Source organism: Elephantulus edwardii, unplaced genomic scaffold (assembly GCF_000299155.1).
Source record: "Elephantulus edwardii isolate Elephantulus edwardi_28Jun2011 unplaced genomic scaffold, EleEdw1.0 scaffold00257, whole genome shotgun sequence".
NCBI lineage: Eukaryota > Metazoa > Chordata > Mammalia > Macroscelidea > Macroscelididae > Elephantulus > Elephantulus edwardii.
The window spans coordinates 1,594,258-1,612,867 of record NW_006400007.1 but is presented as its reverse complement, the minus strand read 5'-3'; the positions used below and the strand labels follow the sequence as shown (position 1 = coordinate 1,612,867).

General features: G+C 36.7%; 1 protein-coding gene across 1 annotated transcript in view; it reads right to left on the bottom strand.

Moving 5' to 3' along the window:
* MED13 (mediator complex subunit 13) overlaps positions 1-18,610 on the bottom strand; it is a 158,701-nt gene that overhangs the window by 116,692 nt on the left and 23,399 nt on the right. Inside the window, exons 3-7 of the mRNA XM_006899467.1 lie at positions 12,122-12,267; positions 11,054-11,251; positions 9,076-9,270; positions 8,250-8,412; positions 7,943-8,053 (exon numbers count right to left, since the gene is read on the bottom strand). Of these exons, the coding sequence (XP_006899529.1) occupies positions 7,943-8,053; positions 8,250-8,412; positions 9,076-9,270; positions 11,054-11,251; positions 12,122-12,267 (813 nt within the window). The remainder of the gene's footprint in view (positions 1-7,942; positions 8,054-8,249; positions 8,413-9,075; positions 9,271-11,053; positions 11,252-12,121; positions 12,268-18,610) is intronic.

Sequence of the window (18,610 nt, the reverse complement as noted above, 5' to 3'; positions counted from 1 at the left end):
TGCAAACTGTGGCATCTGGCTAGAATATTTATTCTACTCTACTGGAATGAAGTAAAATCAAGCCTGAAAATCAACAGGATTGACTTACTGGTCAATGGCATTCTACACCATACCTACTTTCTCAAATATATGTGCTATTCAAAGAACCAACTGAATTATAAAATACAGAATTTCTTTTTCATAATTTCAAGAAATTCCAAACTGCAGAACTTATTAAACATTTTGTCTACTATGATGTATCAGAATGTCTACTATGAATCACAATTACTCTATTAACACAGATCTGAACCTTGCTCTATCCTATCCTGTGCTATTCTCTATGCTCAAGTCTATAGTTACAATCACTATATCAATCCATTTTTTTGATGGTCTTTCTCTAACTCTCCGACTTTCCCAACATGATGAATTTTTCCAAGAACTAGCTTTTCTGACATGTTTCTCCATTCTTGCCTTAAGGATTAACCTGTTTACACTTTCTCCATGATAGATTTGTTTGTTCTTTTGGCAATCTATGGGATATTATTCAGTACTCATCACTAATACCACAATTCAAAGAAAGGTATTGATCTATTTCTGTCCTTATTCATTATTCAATGTTCAAACGCATAGGAAGCAACTGAAAATACCACATCCTGGACAGGTACACCTTTGTCTTTAACCAGACATCCTTGCTTTTCGTACTCTGGAAAGTTTCCCAAGGTAACAAATTTTTTTTATTTCATGGTGGCTGCTACCATGGGCATTAATTGTGGATCATATAAAACCAAATCATTGACAAAGTCAGTATTATCATGATGCTGCCTATTAAAGGTTGAAGTCTTTATCTTCTTCAGTAAATGCACTTCACCATTTCTACCTTTTCGTTTTTCAGATTCTCTTCTGACATTCATTTTGGTCTTGCCTTTCTTTCTTGCATTTTATTGACCTTTTGCTTTCTCTCTTTGGTCATTAGTTCATCAGTGCTCAATAAATTATTTTCTTAAGATGGCTTTTTAAACTCAGTTGGGACAGACTCGAAGTCACATAGTTTTCACTAACTTGTTTTAACTTGGCTCTGCTATAATTTGAACTTGCAAATGAGATGTTCGATAACTCAGTCTCTAGTCTTATTTTGACTGCTGCTAATGAGCTGCTGTCTCAGCTCTTTCCAAAAATGTAGTCAACCTGATTCTTATATAGTCCATCAAATGAAGGTCATGTATAGTTACACTTTATGTTTTTTAGAAAGGTATCTGCAATGAGTAAATCATTGATTATGCAATCTTCTATCATTTGCTCTCCAGGCTCACTTCTGTCATTAAGTCTGTATTTTCCAATTACCAGTTCTTCCTTTGTTTCTAGTTTTGTATTCCAGTCACTGTTAATGCATCTTGACTGCACGTTTGATCAATTTCATTCTGCAGAAGTTGGCTGTTGTTACATGCCATCAAGTATGATCCATAGAAATCAAACAAGACCTGAACTCTGTCCTATTCTGTGCTATCTTCTTCATCTCTGATATACTTGAGGTTCACTGCTGTAGTCATTGTGTTAATCCATCTCGTTAAGGGTCTTCCTCTCTTTCACTGACCTTTCCAAGCATGATGTACCCCTTTCTTTCTAAGGAATAACCCTTCTTAACAATATTCCCAAAGTATATGAGATGAAGATTCACCATCCTTGCCTCTAAAGAGCATTCTGGCTACATCTTCTTTCTGCAAGATATTTCTGTTTGTTCTTTTGGCAATCCATGGGACATTCAGTACTATCACAACTCAAAGTCAATGATTCTTCTTATTGACTTATTCACTGTTCAGCTCTCAGATGTATAGTAAGTGACTGAAAAGTGACAAACGAGAACATGGCTTTACTTAGGCATACTTTAGAGTCTTGAAAATGACATTGCTTCTCAGTATTTTGCAAAGGTCTTGATTAGCAGACTGTCGCAATGTAGTACATATTTTGCTTTCTTGACTCCTGGTGCCATGGGTGCTGACCGTGGATCCAAGCAAAATCACTGACAATCTTATTTCTATCTATCATGATGTTGAGCAGTGGTGAGGATTTCTGTCTTCTTGATGTTGAGAGATAATCCATACTGAAAGCTTTAGTCTTTGATCCTGTTCAGCAAGTACTTCCTACTTGCAGCAAGTAAGGTTGTATAATCTGTGTAATGCAGGCTGTTGATGAGTCTTCCTCCTATCCACATTTTTCTGCATAAAGCCCAATTTCTCAAATGATTTGCTCAGCATACAGACTGAATAGATATAAAAGATACAGTTGTGACACACTTTTTAAATTTTAAACTATGCAGTGCTCCCTAGCTCTATTTGGACAACAGCCTCATTCTTGGTCTAAGTATAGGTTTTGTTGAGTATGAGTAAATGTTTTGGTATTCCCATTCTTCTCGATGTCAGCCATAATTTTTTATGATCCATAGAGTTGAATGCATTTTCATAGTCATTAAAACACAAATAGACCTTCTGGCATTCTCTTTCAGCCAGGATCCTTATGACATCAGCAGTAATATTCCTGGTAACATGGCCTCTTCTAAACCCAGCTTGAACTTCTGGAAGTTCCATCAATGTTCAGTTCTAGCTGGTTTGGGATGGCCTTCAATATTTTGCTTGCATGTGACATTAATGATATTTTTACAGTAATTTTCACATTCTGCTGGATCACTTTCCTTGGAGATGGAAAAAAATATATTGAGGTTGTTAATGATTATAGTTTGCTCGCCTCCACAATCAACACTCTTGGCACCAGCAGTCAGGAAATCAAAAGACGAATGGCACTGGGAAAATGTGCTGTCAGGGAACTCTCCAGAGTACTGAAAAGCAATGATGTCAGTCTAGAGACTACAGTGCATCTGACCCAGGCCATGGTCTTTGCAATTACTTGCTATGCATCCAAGAGTTGGACAATAACTAAGGATGACAGAAGAATCAGCAATGACATTGTGTTGTGGTAATGGAGAAGTGTCTTGAACATACCATGTACCACCAAGAAAACAAAAAAGTCTGTCTTGGGGAGAGTGAAACCAAGTTTCTCCCTGGAGGCTAGGATTTTGATGTCCCATCTCATATACTCTGGGCACATGGCCAAGAGTCTTTGAAAAAGGACATCATGCTCGGAAGGATGGTGGGACAGCACAGGAGAGGAAGACCCCAGATAAGATGGTTGATTCAGTAACTGGGGCAATGGAGGTAGGTCTGTCAGAGTCCGTGAGACTGGCTTAGGACAGGGCAGGCTTCAAAGCTGTTTACTGTACATAGGGTCTATGAATTGTAGGCAACTTGATGGCACATAACAACAAACAAATCTGGATCTCTTCCAAGTCAGTTGGCTAGGAAGCTGCACTCCAAAGTTTCCAGTACATTATGATGAGCAAGTCGAGGGATACATTTGTTATTTGAAACATTGGTATCCCATCTGACTTTTTGCCAATGCCTTCAATACAGCTTAACTTCTTTCTTCACTACCATTGGCTCCTGATCATATATGCTACTTTCTGAAATATCTGTGTTGACTAAATCTTTTTGGTACAGTAACTGTGTATTCCCTCCTTTTGATGCTTCCAGGATCATTCAATATTTTCCAATAGCATCTCTCAGTATTGCACCTAGAGGCTTAAATCTTTCAGTTTCCTCAACTTAAGAAATGCTGAGGGAATATTTCTGGTTTTGTTTTCTGACTCCATTTCTTTGTACATTATTTTAACAATTTATTCTGTCTTCTCAAGCTGCCCTTTGAAATCCTGTTCATCTTTTTCTCCTCTGCATCTCTTCCCTTTGTTTTGGCTTCTTGATAGGCTATTGCAATTTTAGAGTCTCTTCTGACATCCATTTGGTCTTTCTTTCTCCTCTATTTTTGTAATGACCAGATGTCCTCAATTTCTTCATCTCTGGTTTAGTGGTTGATGCATGCATATATTTGAATAATAGCTGTATTAACAAGTTTTCCTCATATGTGTAGAATATCACAGGTTTTCATCCACTGCACTGTACTTTAGTGAAGAGCCTGAAATACTCATTTTTACTGTGAATAGGAGCATCAATTCTCTTTATCTCTCCTGGCATAATAGATCGCATGACTCTGATTCAAAAGGGCCAATGCCAGTTTGTCTGCTCACTAAATACCAAGGTTATCAATCTTTATGCATTCCATTTCATTTCTGACAAGGTTCATATTTTCTACATTCTATGTTTCAATTATTACTGAATGTTTACAGTTGCTACTGAAGGGGCTGATATTCCAATACTGTAACAATATTCTTCCATTGCTCAAAAACTTTTTGAAGATCCGTTATTCCAGAAATGGGTAATGATGGCAAGTCCTACTTTTTAGTCCAAAAATCTCTCAAAATGGTAGACCAGAAAACAAAGTATATCATCAGAAAACAAACAGAACAGAGGACAATCATTCTCCAAACCACCTTTTTAAAAAGGAAAAAGACAAGTACTTCATACACTGACTGAAGAAACCAAATTAAACAAATTGAATGAGTGCCACAGAACCATAAACAGTGCAATATGGCCATCTTTAACACCTGTCTAGATGGCCTGGGAACTCGGGAAGACATCAGCAGAAGCAGCACCATCCACAACAGCTCAGTCCGAGCCCATCATCTTGTGAGCAGAAAGTGCTTAGGGTTTTTCCCCAGAGCCAGTTGACTATGCCACATCTGGCCTGCAATCTATCCCCAGATTAGTGTGGGCAGCTCCTCTGACTGGTGCCTTCCCTCTTAGTGGGCAACACACTCCTCAGCCACGTCTTTCCACAGTTAGATATGTGAGATTAGCAAGGATTATCTTTTTCCTAGCCATCTCCGACTAGATACTATCTGCACCTATCCCCTGGCCTGGCAAAGATACAACCTCTAGCTAGGCTAACTAGCCAAGACTCCACTGAGGTCAGCAGAAACTCAGCATATCAGATTTTTCAAGCAGACTTTAAAAAAAAAAAACAAAAACCACACATTATGTGATGTCTAAATTCATAATCATATAAAGAATAAACTTTAAGCTAATAAATTAGTAAAATAATATGACGTGAATAGTAAGTTTGAAAATTGTCTACTACAGCAAAGAAGTCAATGTGAGGATTTAATTATTTACTCCTAGCTCCATCTCATTATATGCATTTGAAAGACAGAAAATAAAGACCAAAGACAAGCTGATCTCTTTGACTTGTGTTGTTACTGAAAAATACTGAACAAGGACTTCCAAAAAAACCCCAAACAAATCTGTCTTAAAAATGCAGCCAGAATGTTCCATAGATATGAGGATAGTGACTTGATTGATCTCTCCTGATATTATGCTCGTATATTTTGGGCATGTTATCAAGAAGTGTCAAGTCCCTAGGGAAATATAACATGTGTAGTAAAGCAAAGGGTTAGGGAAAAGAAAGACAGACCTTCAGTGAGATGGACTGACACAGTGGCTTTAACAATGAACTTAAGCACAGCAGCAATTGTGAAGATAATACAGGACCAGGCAGTGTTTCCGCCTATTGTGCACAAAGGGGCACTGAGTCAGAAATGCAATGTCACTAACACATGCAAGTAAGGAGCCCTGGTTATGCAGCAGTTAAAGTACTTGGTCTCTAACCATAAAAACTGAAATTTTAATCCACAAGCTACTCTCTTACGTGGCATTTTATTTTGTTCTTCAGGGTCACTAAGCAAAAACTCAATGGTGGTTGATTTGTGGGGTTTTTTTGTTAAAGCAGGACAGCATATCTATTCTCTTAAGGTGAAATATTTGGGTATATTAAAAATATATAGATGTGTAAAAGTGAAAATCCATATATTCACTATCTAGCTAGAAGAAATTATTCACTGGAGCTATACTTTTATACTAGTAGGAGAAGCAAAGGTGGCATAGAGTGTTTAGAGTCGGGCTGCTAACATAGGCCTGTGATGCCAGCCACTCCAAAGAACAAAAATAGGTAGTCTCCTCCCATTAAACATTTACAGTCACAGAAACTTGATGGAAAGTCATCGTAAGTCGGAATCTACTCAACAACAGAGGGTATATATGAATAAAAGCTTTCTAAATTTTTTAGTAATTTAAAAATCATTGTAATTTTTACTTTATAGATTTTGTAAACGTACATTCCTTTACAGGGTGAAATGAAACCCTACAGCACATGAATTTCATATTAGAACTCAACCAAACTGAAGGATCTTCTGAGAAGCTGTCTTAAAGAACAATTCAATGGAGTGATCTCTTCAGAGTCTTTTCCTATTAACCGTGTGTATACACACACACACACACACACACACACACACACACACACACACACACTATATAATTCCTTAGTGTCAACATTTGGAATATAACATACTGCTTTTTATTAATCTTCTAAGTACTAATTTCCTTATGAAAATTCTACCACAGGTAACGTCTACTATTAGTATGTGTGCACTACTCAGTATTACTAAAGAAAGTAAAACAAAACCAAAAAGCACCCACAACAAACTTAAACTCACTGCCATCCAGTCAGAACCAACTAACAGCTGACCCTCCAGAAGGTTTTCAGAGGCTGTAAGTTTTATGAGAGGAGTCTGTCCATCTTTCTACCTCAGAGCTTACTGTTAGAGCTGGACCACCAAAGGAGCCACCTTTAGGTTAGCAGCACAATTCCCTGTATGGACTCCCACCAGAGTAAAGTGTCCATCAATATCAACAGTAACTGGAAAAAAAATTCAGATTAAAATAATTTTGCTTTCTTATACAAATATACACAATCAGTTCTCAGATTGGTGGCAACACAAGAAATACCAGCACATACATACATGTAAAAAATGCCATGGACTGCCAAAAGAACAAAGAAATCTCTTGGAGAGAATGTAATCAGGGTGTGCCCTGGCAGCAATGATAAAATTTTGTCTCAAATACTTTGGGCATTTTGTCAGGAGGGGTTAATTCTTTGGAAAACATCATGCTAGAGAAGGCAGTGAAGGAGAAGAAGGGCCTCACATGTTGGACTGAACAGTAACTGCAACAATAAGCTTGAGCACAACAAAGATTCTGATGAGCTACTCACAGGGTCACTGTGAGTTGCAGTCAATTTGTTGGGGTCTCCTATTATTCTGTCTTGTATTTTACCAGTCACATAGCTCTGTCTTCCTAGCACTTACTACTACTAAATTAGCTTTCTTTTTAAATTATCTGCCTCACACCCAGCAGAGTTCAAGATGTATAATAGTCTCATTTACTACTAATGTAACCCAAATTTAATACAGCTCCTGGAATACAATGTTTGAAAATATTAATAAATAATTCCATAAAAGTATTATGTATTTATATATAACATTATATATGCAATATATAAAAAATGTTTTCCCATCCAACATATGACCAGTTATCATTCACACATCTTTGAATTAGATTTGACAATCCCCCTTTTTCAGAACACTGACGTGTACTTTAGAGTTTTCCTTATTAACTATTTGCAGATCTAGCCTATGGTATTTGGGGTTTTTCTTTTTTTTTTTAAAAAAATATTTCTCTAAAACTTTATTTCAAAGTTATTCACCTCTCTGTCAATAAGGTGTACAGTTAATGCTCTGTTCCAAGTATCACTTGGCATGCCAACTGCTGGTAATGGACTTTGAGAAAATCCATTTCCTGGCATGTAAACGATTCATATATTACTCCTGAAAACATATCAAATTCCCAATACTTAGAAAAGGCTTTGTATTTTCTTAAAAAAAAAGTCTGAGTATTTTTATATGTATGCATAAACATATACATATCAACCAAAAAAGTGTGCATATTTCTAAGTACATGGTCTTGGAAGGGAGAGAGTGACTTCAAACTAATGAACTTTCTTTCTCTAACACACCTTGGTGGGGGGGGGAATCCCAATTTGTGTGTTTACAAAGCAAAGTGTAAATATTCAGGGGTATAAAAACTTATTAAAGTACAGATATCATTAAATTAAAAAGAAAATGTACCTTGAACAACTGCAATTTGTTCTTTGTGTGGATTCAACAAAATCCCAGGATGCTACTTTTTTTGCTATCTCTTCTTCACACAGACCACCAGATGAAGCTGAATACTTCCTCCTAAGATTTAAAATGACAAATTCTTTAGAATCTATAAAATTTTCTACAAGCAATTTGGAGTTAAATATTAATAATTGGGTTTTCAGTATCAATTTTTAAATTTAAAATTACACAAGTGACTTTTTATACTTCAAATATCTAATTATAAGCAAAAATGAAGATGAAATTTTTAAATTTGAAAAATGAAAATACATACTTGTTTTGTGCTCTATTCATATTGCATTCTTGCCAAACTCTATCCACCACATGGTTTGCTAATTTTCTTGGTATTTTTCCACCATGGTGGCTAGTACTATCAGAGTTGAAGCCATCAGATACTGAAGAAAATTTGACCCACTTCTGGGCAGACTGAGGATCAACTAAACACACAAAAACAAAAGTGGTTGTAGTAGAAAAGAGGCAAGTTTAAACAAAATTATGTTTTTGTATTGTTAATTAATTTATTATATAACTTGATCCAGATACCTAGATAAAGTTACTTAAATTCAAAGCAAAAAGTATGGCACTTTAAACACAGAAAATATAAATTTGAATGGAGTATATCAACTGGATATTAATGCTGAACTTAAAGCTATCTCCTAGATAACTATCATACAGTCCTCCTTACCCAGGATTCTTCTGTATGAGAGTTACCCAGGAGAGTGTCATTAATTTTTCACAAATACTCTGAGTCCTTAGAGAATAATATGCAGAGAGAGACTAATAATACAAAAAGGGCAAATGTTAACAGTTATGGAATTTAGATAAGGGCGCCTTCTGTTTCATACTTGAGAAAGTTTTAAAAGTCTTAAATTTAAAAATAAATTACTTTTCAAATGCTTACTGTACTCAAAATAATAGACTCAACATTCGAGCTGATGAAATGTTGTAGTTGTATACAAGCAAGTCAGAAGTGACTCTGTAGCTGATGCTCCAAAGGCAGTTAAATGAACTTTATCCCATGGAGTAGCTACTGGATTTGAACCATGAGCCTTTGGGCTGGCAGCACAACTCCTTACCACTAAGCCAAATCAGAATAATACCTGTCTGAACTTCCTCAGGAGATGTAGGTGGTGTAAGAGTAACTGAAGATATAGCAGGATCTCTTGTGGAAACAGGCACTTGGTGGACACCCAAGCAAGAAGCAGAACAATGAGAGGATCCCACAGAGCTAGGAGTAGGAATGTCTGACTGAGGGACTAGAACAAAGCAGGCTGGGTATATCATCCGGACACCAGCTGAAAGGAAAAAAATTAAAGACAAGAAAAGAAATGACTGCTTTATTGTGGACAAGAAGTTTCAGGCAAAACACACTATTACCAAAAAAGTAAATATATTATGATCACATTGCATAAATAAAAACTTCTACAAATATATGTTCTTTTACTATAAGGCCTTTCTACAAGAATCTAATAGCAATAGTCAGCTTTGGTGAGAGACACTTAAAAGAAAGCACATTTTTTCCTTTTCTGGATTTCCTATCTATGTCGGTGTACTGTTTTTATAAAGTTATATTAAAGCTTAACAAAGGAAGTCTAAGGCACTAGAATTAAGGATGATCATTTTAGATTTTATGTGTCTCAATTTTTAAAAGTCTATATTTGTGTTTTGTTTTTGTCAAAACTGTTCTGCAAGTAACGTTTACTGAAAATGAGCCCCAGTAATTTTTTTTTAAAGCCACCTTCATACATAACATCACCACTTAATTACACGTTCCCTATTTCTAAGGTGATCTATATGTTGTCATTACATTATCAGATTTGGCTATGCAATTTGCATGAGGCAGGGACTTCATAGTCAGTGCAACATCTTTTTCTTTTGCACTCCCATGACATCCGTATCCTAGGTATAGGTAACTGACTGCATGAATAAGAAGACACATAAAACACAGCAATCTAAATACACATAACCAGGGCAGAGTAGACAAAAGTTTTAAGATCTTTAGGTGCACAATCTGCCTTTTCATGTTGTCAGAAGTAACAGTTTTACCAAAAGATAACATGATGTTCAACACAGGTTTTGAACTTTTCAGTCTTCCAATATAATTTATTGCCTATTACTTCCTTCCATTACTTTGGTGGGATGAATTTTCCCACATCAATGATTCTGGGTTTGGTCCTGTTAATGTTCACATATGCACAGATGTGACACAGAACAACATTCCAACAGAAGATTTAAGTATCTGCATGGCAAGGTTTGATCTTCATCATTCCTTTATTATTAAACTGTAAGGACAGAAAGTGGATATTCCTTTAACCACTTTGCAAAATGAGAAAATATATAGAAATCAAACCACAATCAAGTTACAATAATGTGAACTGAGAATAAAAAATAAGTCTTTGACGTTGAAAGCCACTGAGGCATCTAAGATGCTATTTAGGAAATGAACATAGATATCCCTCATTTTTAGAAAGTCTGCTTTACACCACTTCACTTTTACAAAAGACCTACATTTAGCAGTTCATCTATGTGAAGAGGAGTTTCGCTTTTGTGAAAATAGTGTCAGTGGGTTTGTTTTGTAGCAGGAGTTAAAAAAAGCTGTACCATATTCCAAAAAGCAAAAGTAATGTTGTAAGCAACCACAGCTTTGACTTGTGTCTCAGTAATATATGTTACATGTAAAATGTCTGTGTTATTTGGTAAGTTACTTTTTTTAGTTTAGGGACAAAATTTTCCCCTATATAAATTAATGCTGCTTTGCTAGAGATGCTTGTACTTTGAGATGAACGAGAATTTCAATTTAGGGGTGATACGATTCAAGCCAGCAGCTGTGTGCCATAGAATCAGAACTGATCCATAGTTGAGCCTCCAGCAAGTTTTCAGAAACAGTAAACTGCATGGGAGGAGACTGATCATCCTTCCACAGAGCAGCTAGTGGATTTGAACCACGTCTTTGGGACTGCATCACAACTTCTTACCACTAGGTCCGCAGAGCTCCCTATATTGAAAAAGTAGCTAGAATCCTATTCATACAGTCATGTGATTTCCTCCTTTAAGTTTAATAGTAATCAGAATCCATACCAACAAGAACTTCTACTGCAGCTAACGAATCATCCTCCCAATCCATATCTTCCTGTTTTTCTTCAGACATCTCCTTCAAGCAAGATGAAATAGGATAGAACTGCTTCCATTCACTAATCAATTTTTTGGTAGCTGAATCAGACATCTTGAATGCCTGTCCTGTGAGAGTGCCATTTAGTCCAAATGGGCTTAAGATAACTAGAAATCCAAAACAGATACAAGGTAAATAATGCTGTACCAATTAAGACCACACAGAATAGTTTGGCAAGTAATTATACAACTTTATATAATAATAGGTAAAATTTTGTCTACCCCATAAAAACTCAGATAACTAGAATTTCAACATGAACTGGAAATATTAGGTAACCTTTAGTTCCTCGATTTTCAGTAACGAAAAATAATTTGAGGAGAAACAATATGCATATAAAAACCTGAGCACTTATATTCTTAAATTAAAACATACTGTCATGCAACAATGAATGAATGAAAACCCAAAATCTCTGTAAATGTTCATTAAAACTAATAAAATTTAATAAAAAAAAATTAAAAAAACCATACTGTCAATACTTAAAAACAAAGCAACAGTTAACTTTTAAAATATTCACTCTAGAGTTCAACCATTTACAAAGAATGAAAGAGGTCCAAAGTTCCTATATTCCAATGTTAAAAGTTATTATCTAATAAACAAGAAAACCATGCAAACAGAATCACTTATATGTTAGGACAGGACATGGTTCAGATTTGTTGTTCACAGGGCTGCTATGGTTTGTACTCAACAGCACCAGCAGCAATAACATATAGTATTAAAATAAAATAATTTTTTAAAAACCCTCTTTATAACATTACCAATAATCTCCAAATGCTTTTTAAACACTTGTATTAAAAATTTTTCACTTAATTCTCTTAACTAACTTTTCAGAGAGAAGTAAATGGTATAAAAATTATCATTAGGTTAATGATTAGAGGAAAATATTAGCAATTTCAAAATGTTAAGTGACCAATTCCAATAAAGATCTTCTTAAAACAACAAAATAATAAAAAAATACCAAAGTTAATAAAACAATCTACCTTGAAATGGGCTAGTAGACTGTTGAGCAAGAGTAATATGCTCTTCACTAAGAAGGTACACAGGTTGATGTTGGTTAATTTCCACACTGGTACAAACATTGCTGTCTCCGTGCAAGAAAAAGGTGAAAGAGCAGGACAAGTGTTCACTAATTTAAAAACAAAATAAAACAAAAGGTTATATTTTAGAAATGATTAATGACCAAATAGTAAGTTTTAACTTTTCTTTATTAAGAAGTTATATCACAAAAGAGTGGAAATTAATTTTTTTTTAATCTAGCAACCGTATTAAACCATATGAAAGAAAAATCAGGGATATGGTTTAGCTCTAAGAAACAGTACTTTTTATAACAGAAAAAGTATAAACAGAGAAACTAGTTAAGTAAATTAGGCATGGCCAAACATAAATAGTCACAGACATGAGTAAAAGTGAGGTGAGCGAGTGGATTTAGTGAAAAGGGTAAATTATCAAAATAGTATGAACTCATTTAATTGAGAAAAATAGTTTCCTTTGGCAGCTCCCCCGGCCAAGGGTCCATGAATAGGACAATTAACAATGACTTATTTATGTTCTTTTTTTCCTGCAAACCTAAGAAATTAAATGGAAATAATATGCTCATTTTATTACTTCTGAAAGTGGCCTGCATCTTATCATCAATGCATCATTTAATGTAGAAACTCCTCCCACTGTGAGTTCTATTAAAGCAATAATGAGCCTCAAAATTGAGGGCATCCTAAAACCGAGGATATGTAAGAGGGAAGCTTGTAATGCAAGCTGTGGCACACAGTCCATCACAAGTTGTGCTACTAAGCCACAGGCTATGTAACTCGTAAGGTTCAAATCCATCATCAACCACTCACTGGGAGAAAAAGACAGGTAGTCCCCTTCTTTTATGACTTACAGCCTCTGATATCCAATAAAATGACACTAAGATTCTGAATGAACTCAACAGCAGTAAAGGATTTTTGAGTTATAGTGGCTGGGTAAGTAGGCTGGGGGGCAAAAAAAACCACCCAAACCAAAAACCAAACAACATACCCAAGAAGACAGACGCATCAAAGTGAGCAAAAAGTAGACATTATGGCGGCAGGGGAGACATCTACATTTCTCATTTGTTCTCTTTATATTGAAGAATTTATCTAAAAGGTTTTAAGTATTATTTTTTTTTTAATGTATGACTAATAATACACTCTCATCAAATACATTCCAACTCATAGTAACCCTCGAAGGATAAAGGAGAACTGTGCTATAGTATTTCCAAACCTGTAATCTGTATGGGACCAGACTGCTATATCTTTCTCTCACACAGCAGCTGGTGGATTTGAACTGCTAACCTTTCAGCCAGCTGCCAAGAGGCCCTAAGCCACCAGCACACTACACATGACCATTAACCAACTCAAAACTTCTTATTTTATCTATCTCTTTAATACTACAAATACATAGAATAAAAACCATTAATCAACCCTAAATCTCAAGGACATGTCATCCAAACTACTGTCAACTCCAACTCACAGTGATCCTCCACTGGATTTCTGAAGCTATAATCTTTACAAGAGGAGATTGTCCATCTTTCTCCCAGAGTGGCTAGTGGATGTGAATTGCTGACCTTTTTAGTTAGCAGTCTAACATGTGGTGCACTAAAGCACAAGGGCTCTTTATTATGTAACATATAAACCATCTTGGATTATGTCTGGACAAGGCAGGGCAAAATAAAATGACAGAGAAGTAATGGGACTAACATAAATGGGGTGGCAAAGTGTAGAAAGGAGGTAAATAGTAATGCAAGGCTGCAGAATTTCTTGACATTTTATATCCAGTGGAGAGTCAACAGAATGTGTCAAAGTTCATAGAAAATACTAAAATTTAAACACAGTATTTCAAGTTATAAAAGTAACAAAAGTAAAGATGAAAAACAATGTAATTAATGAAACAACTCTTTACCTTTCAGAGCAGTAAGTCATTTGTCATATATTCTCTCAAATCAGTAAGTAAAGGCATCACAACAACCATGTAGAGAAAGTTAAAATGCTGATACTTCTAAGCCTCTAGTCTATATCACACATAACCGTGCTGTATTTGTCAAATAGTAATTGACATTGACATAATAATATATATTACTATATATGTTACTATATACTCTGGTGGCCTAGTGATAAGGAATGGCGTTGCCATCTTCACAGGAGAAAGATGGGCTTTTGCCGCCTATGCAATTTACTGCCTCAGAAAACCCACTGGAAAGTAGCTATGCACTCCAACAATACACAACAACTATTCTAAAGTGATCCTTTTCCTCTCCAACTTTTTACCTTTATAAAAATCATCATCATGTACGTTTCTTATTGTTTATAGTAACTACAGATTTAATTAGCTTTTTCTATTCCAGGATCAAATTCTAAGCACCGAATTACATTTTTTTTTTTTTTTTAAATATTTTTTGTGTGTGTACTGTCAAATCAGATCTGACTGGTACAGGAGGAGATTGTTCCTCCTTCTCCAGCAGAACATCTGGTGGATTCAAACAGCACACCTCCGGAATTGCAGTGCAGCTTCTTGCCACTAGGCCACCAGCTCACCCAAACAACATTTTTAAAAATTTATTTCTCATTAAAATGCTAATCCTATTGGAAAAAGCTATTGGTGGAGCAATTATGAAGAGACTATAAACATTTGGGAGGTCTGATGGCATGGTCTGAAAGGAGATGCACTGCTAAACCAAAGACAACACCCTTGGTAGTAGTTCTAATTCAGCCACAGCTCCAAGTGAGAAAGGAGAGTAATTTCCTTTCATGTGACTTACAGCCTCAGAAATCCACTGGAGCATTGGCAATAAGTTGGTTCTAACTTGACAGCAATTAAGTTTGAAATTACAGATATCCTCAAAGATTTGATGGCACAGAGGCTAAGCATTCAACTACCAACTGAAAGGCCGGCAGTTCATACGTTTCAGCCACTAAGATGTAGCAGGCTGCTGTCATACACCTTAACAGTTCTAGAAACCCTATAAAGCGGTTCTACTGTCATACAAGACTGCTATGAGTTGAAATTTTTTTGCCTTATATATTTGCTTTGCACATAGGGTTTTCAGAGGCCTGCTATTTCAGAAGTGGATGGCCAATCCTTTTTCCTAGTCTGTTTCAATGTGAATGTTCAGATTTAGAGAAGTATCAGATAGACCAGCAAGTTAAAGGTATATCCTTTAGTGCGGAGTTAACTTTAGTGTCAGTGTTGTCCCTGCCTTTCTCACACGCGTCCTTACCCACTTATTTTCTGCTTCACCATCCAGCAGGATACCCATCCACTTCTACCCCCTCCCTTCACACCTATCTCCCTTTCACCAGCCCTCCATCTAATAACTTATATATGAAGCTTCCATGGCTTCTGTGATTTCAAACACATCAGCTGATGGTAGTTCTTTATGTTGGGATCAGTGTCTCTGAAGTTTAGTAGTAATGTTTCCCTGTCAAAGGTGATGCCTTTGAGAGAAATGATGCCTTTGAGCTATGGTGCTGGAGAAGAGTATTGAGAATACCATGGACTTCTAGGAAAACAACCAGATTGTCCTGGAAAGGGTTAAACCGGGTGGCTCCTTGGAGGCAAGGATTCTGAGGCTCCGTCTAACATACTTTGGACATGTTGTGAGGAGAGACTGGTCCTTGGAGAGGGACATCATGCTTGGGAGGGTGGAGGGACAGCGCAGGAGAGGAAGGCCCTCTATGAGGTAGATTGATTCAGTGACTGGGATAATTGGGATGGGAGTGTCAAAGACAGTGCGATTGGCACAGGACAGAGCGGAGTTTAGGGCTGTTGTACATAGGTTCGCTATGAGTCGCAGGCGACTCGACGGCACATAACAACATATTTGCTTTACTATAAATGTATGTTGCTGTCATTAGGTGCCCTCATGCCCACTATGACCCATAGTTACCCTATGAACAACAGATGTGAACTTAGCCCCATCTGGATGTGCCTACATCATCTAATATACTTGAATCCACTGTTAACAGTCACAGTGTCAGTCTGTCTTGTTGAGAGTTGTCCTCTTTTTTCATTGACCCTCCACCTAGCCCAGCATTATGACCTTTTTCCCCAGCATCCCTCCCATTAACATGTCCAACAGACTGAGTGTATGAGAAAGTTTCTTCATCCTTGCCTCTAAGAACACCCTGGCAGCACTTTTTCCAAGACACAGTTATTTGTCCATGGGATAGTCTGTATTATTCTCCAACACAATTCAAAGGTATTGATGTTTCTTATCTTTATTCTTTATCCAACTTTCAGAAACACAAGAAGTCAATTGGAAAAGCTCTGGCTCGAATCATGCACATCTTGGTCTTGAAACTGACATCATTCATTGCACTTTAACATTCTGGAGAGTGCTGCGACAGCAGAAATCACTAACAATGTTATCTTTTCCTCATCTATCATGATGTCTATTGATCTGGTGGTATTTTTGTTTTCTTGATGTTGAGATGTAATGTATTTAGAAGCTGTCATCTTTGATCTTCTGCAACAAGTGTTTCAAGTCATCTTCACTTTTAGCAAGCAAGGCTGTGTCATTTGCATAACATAGGTTTGAGGAGTCTTCCTCAGATTCTGATGCCACATTCTTCTTAAAATAGGCTAACTTCTCAAATAATCTACTCAATATATAGACCAAATAGGTATGGAGACAGGCTACAGCCCAGACACATATTTATATTTATAATTTATATTTATATAAAAGTATAAAATAATCATCCAGTAAAAATCTATTAACTAATAACAATGCTGAGGACTTCAGTCAGAAAAAAAACCCCCTTCCAATGTTCATTTTACGGAGTAAGTCCCATTTCACTATGATTCCAGCAATATTGAAACTAGCTATATATACTAATGTACTGCAAAACAAACTAAAAAAACTTAGCCAACACAAACCTTATTTTAATACCTGCATATTCATTTACAGACTCAGAACAACTCTGCACAAAACTTGGCCATTATATTTAGCCCTACACGCAACTCTACTTTTGTTTTGTTTTTACTGAGCTACCAAATGAATGCAAGGGAGAGAGGAATATTTTGAGATATACATATGGCAACTCTGGTGACATTAACAGGATGGACTATAAGCCAAAAGGTCGGCAGCTCTGTGAGAGAAAAACTGGCAATCTTCTCCTGTAAAGACTTTCAGCCTTGGGAACAAGGTAGAGAGTTGCTGCGAATAAAAACTTACTTGACACTAGTCGGTTTGGTTTGTATTTTAAGTGCATGGCATTGTAACAGGCACAGAATTACTCTGTGTGTGTGTGTGTGTGTGCATGCGTGTGTGTGTGTTTATGCGCCTGCATGCCTTCAAAATCAGATCTGACTGGTACAGGAGGAGACTGCCCCTCCTCCTCCAGCAGAGCATCTGGTGCATTCAAATCATGTACTTCTGGGATTGCAGTGCAGCTTCTTGCCACTAGGCCACCAGAGCTCCCTTAGACACACAATTATTTAATTAGTTAGAGTAAACGCTGTGATGAGCTGGATAATGGGTAAGAATGACAGAAGAACTGATGTCTCTGAGCTGTGAAGTTGGAGAAGAGTACCAACTATCCCATGGATTGCCAGAACAAATATGTCTTGGGAAAAGTGCTTCTAGAGGGTTCCTTGAAGGCAAAAATGATAATAAAGTTTTGTTTCATCTACTTTTCACATATTGCTAAAAGGCTATACCTTGAAGAGGAATAACATGCTTGGAAAGGCAGAAGGTTGGCAAAAGAAAACAAAACCCTTAACTGGATGGAAAGTCACAGTGACTATTGCAATGGGCCTGAGTGTGTCAGAAAACGAGAATGGCTCAGGATAGGACAGGGTTCACATCTGTTCATAGGGTCACTATGGGTCACACTCAACAGCATCTAACAGCAACAACAAACAACAAGGGGGAAAAGGAAATTATGTAACATCATAAAAGTCATTCTAATGCGCTTTGGTACTTCCCTTCTCTTCACACTGGTTTCCCTGATGGTTTTTAAAAATTTGTTTCTCTTCTTCAAATATCCCAAATATTCACAATCCACCTTCAGGTCTTGGCTGGTATTATCTTCTAGACACATCCTTCACTGATTCAAAAACAAACAACCCTACTATTGACAATCTAAAGTTGGCCTTCCTTTCCATTTCTTTTCACTTGTGTTTGTTTGTTTGTTTTTTATTTTATTATTATTTTGTGTGTCTGTGTACCGTCAAATCAGATCTGACTGGTACAGGAGAAGACTGTCCCTCCTTTCCCAGCAGAGCATCTGGTGGATTCGAACCATGAGCCTCTGGGATTGCAGAGCAGCTTCTTGCTTCACTTGTTTTATTACTGTAACTATCTTGTTACATAGTATTGTTCTTGTGTTGTTATGTCAAGTTGCCTCCAACAGCTCTGAACTCTGCTCTATCCTGAGCCAACCTTATTGTCTGACACACCTACCTACCTCCATTACCCTAGTCACTAAGGCAATCCATCTCATCCAGTTCTC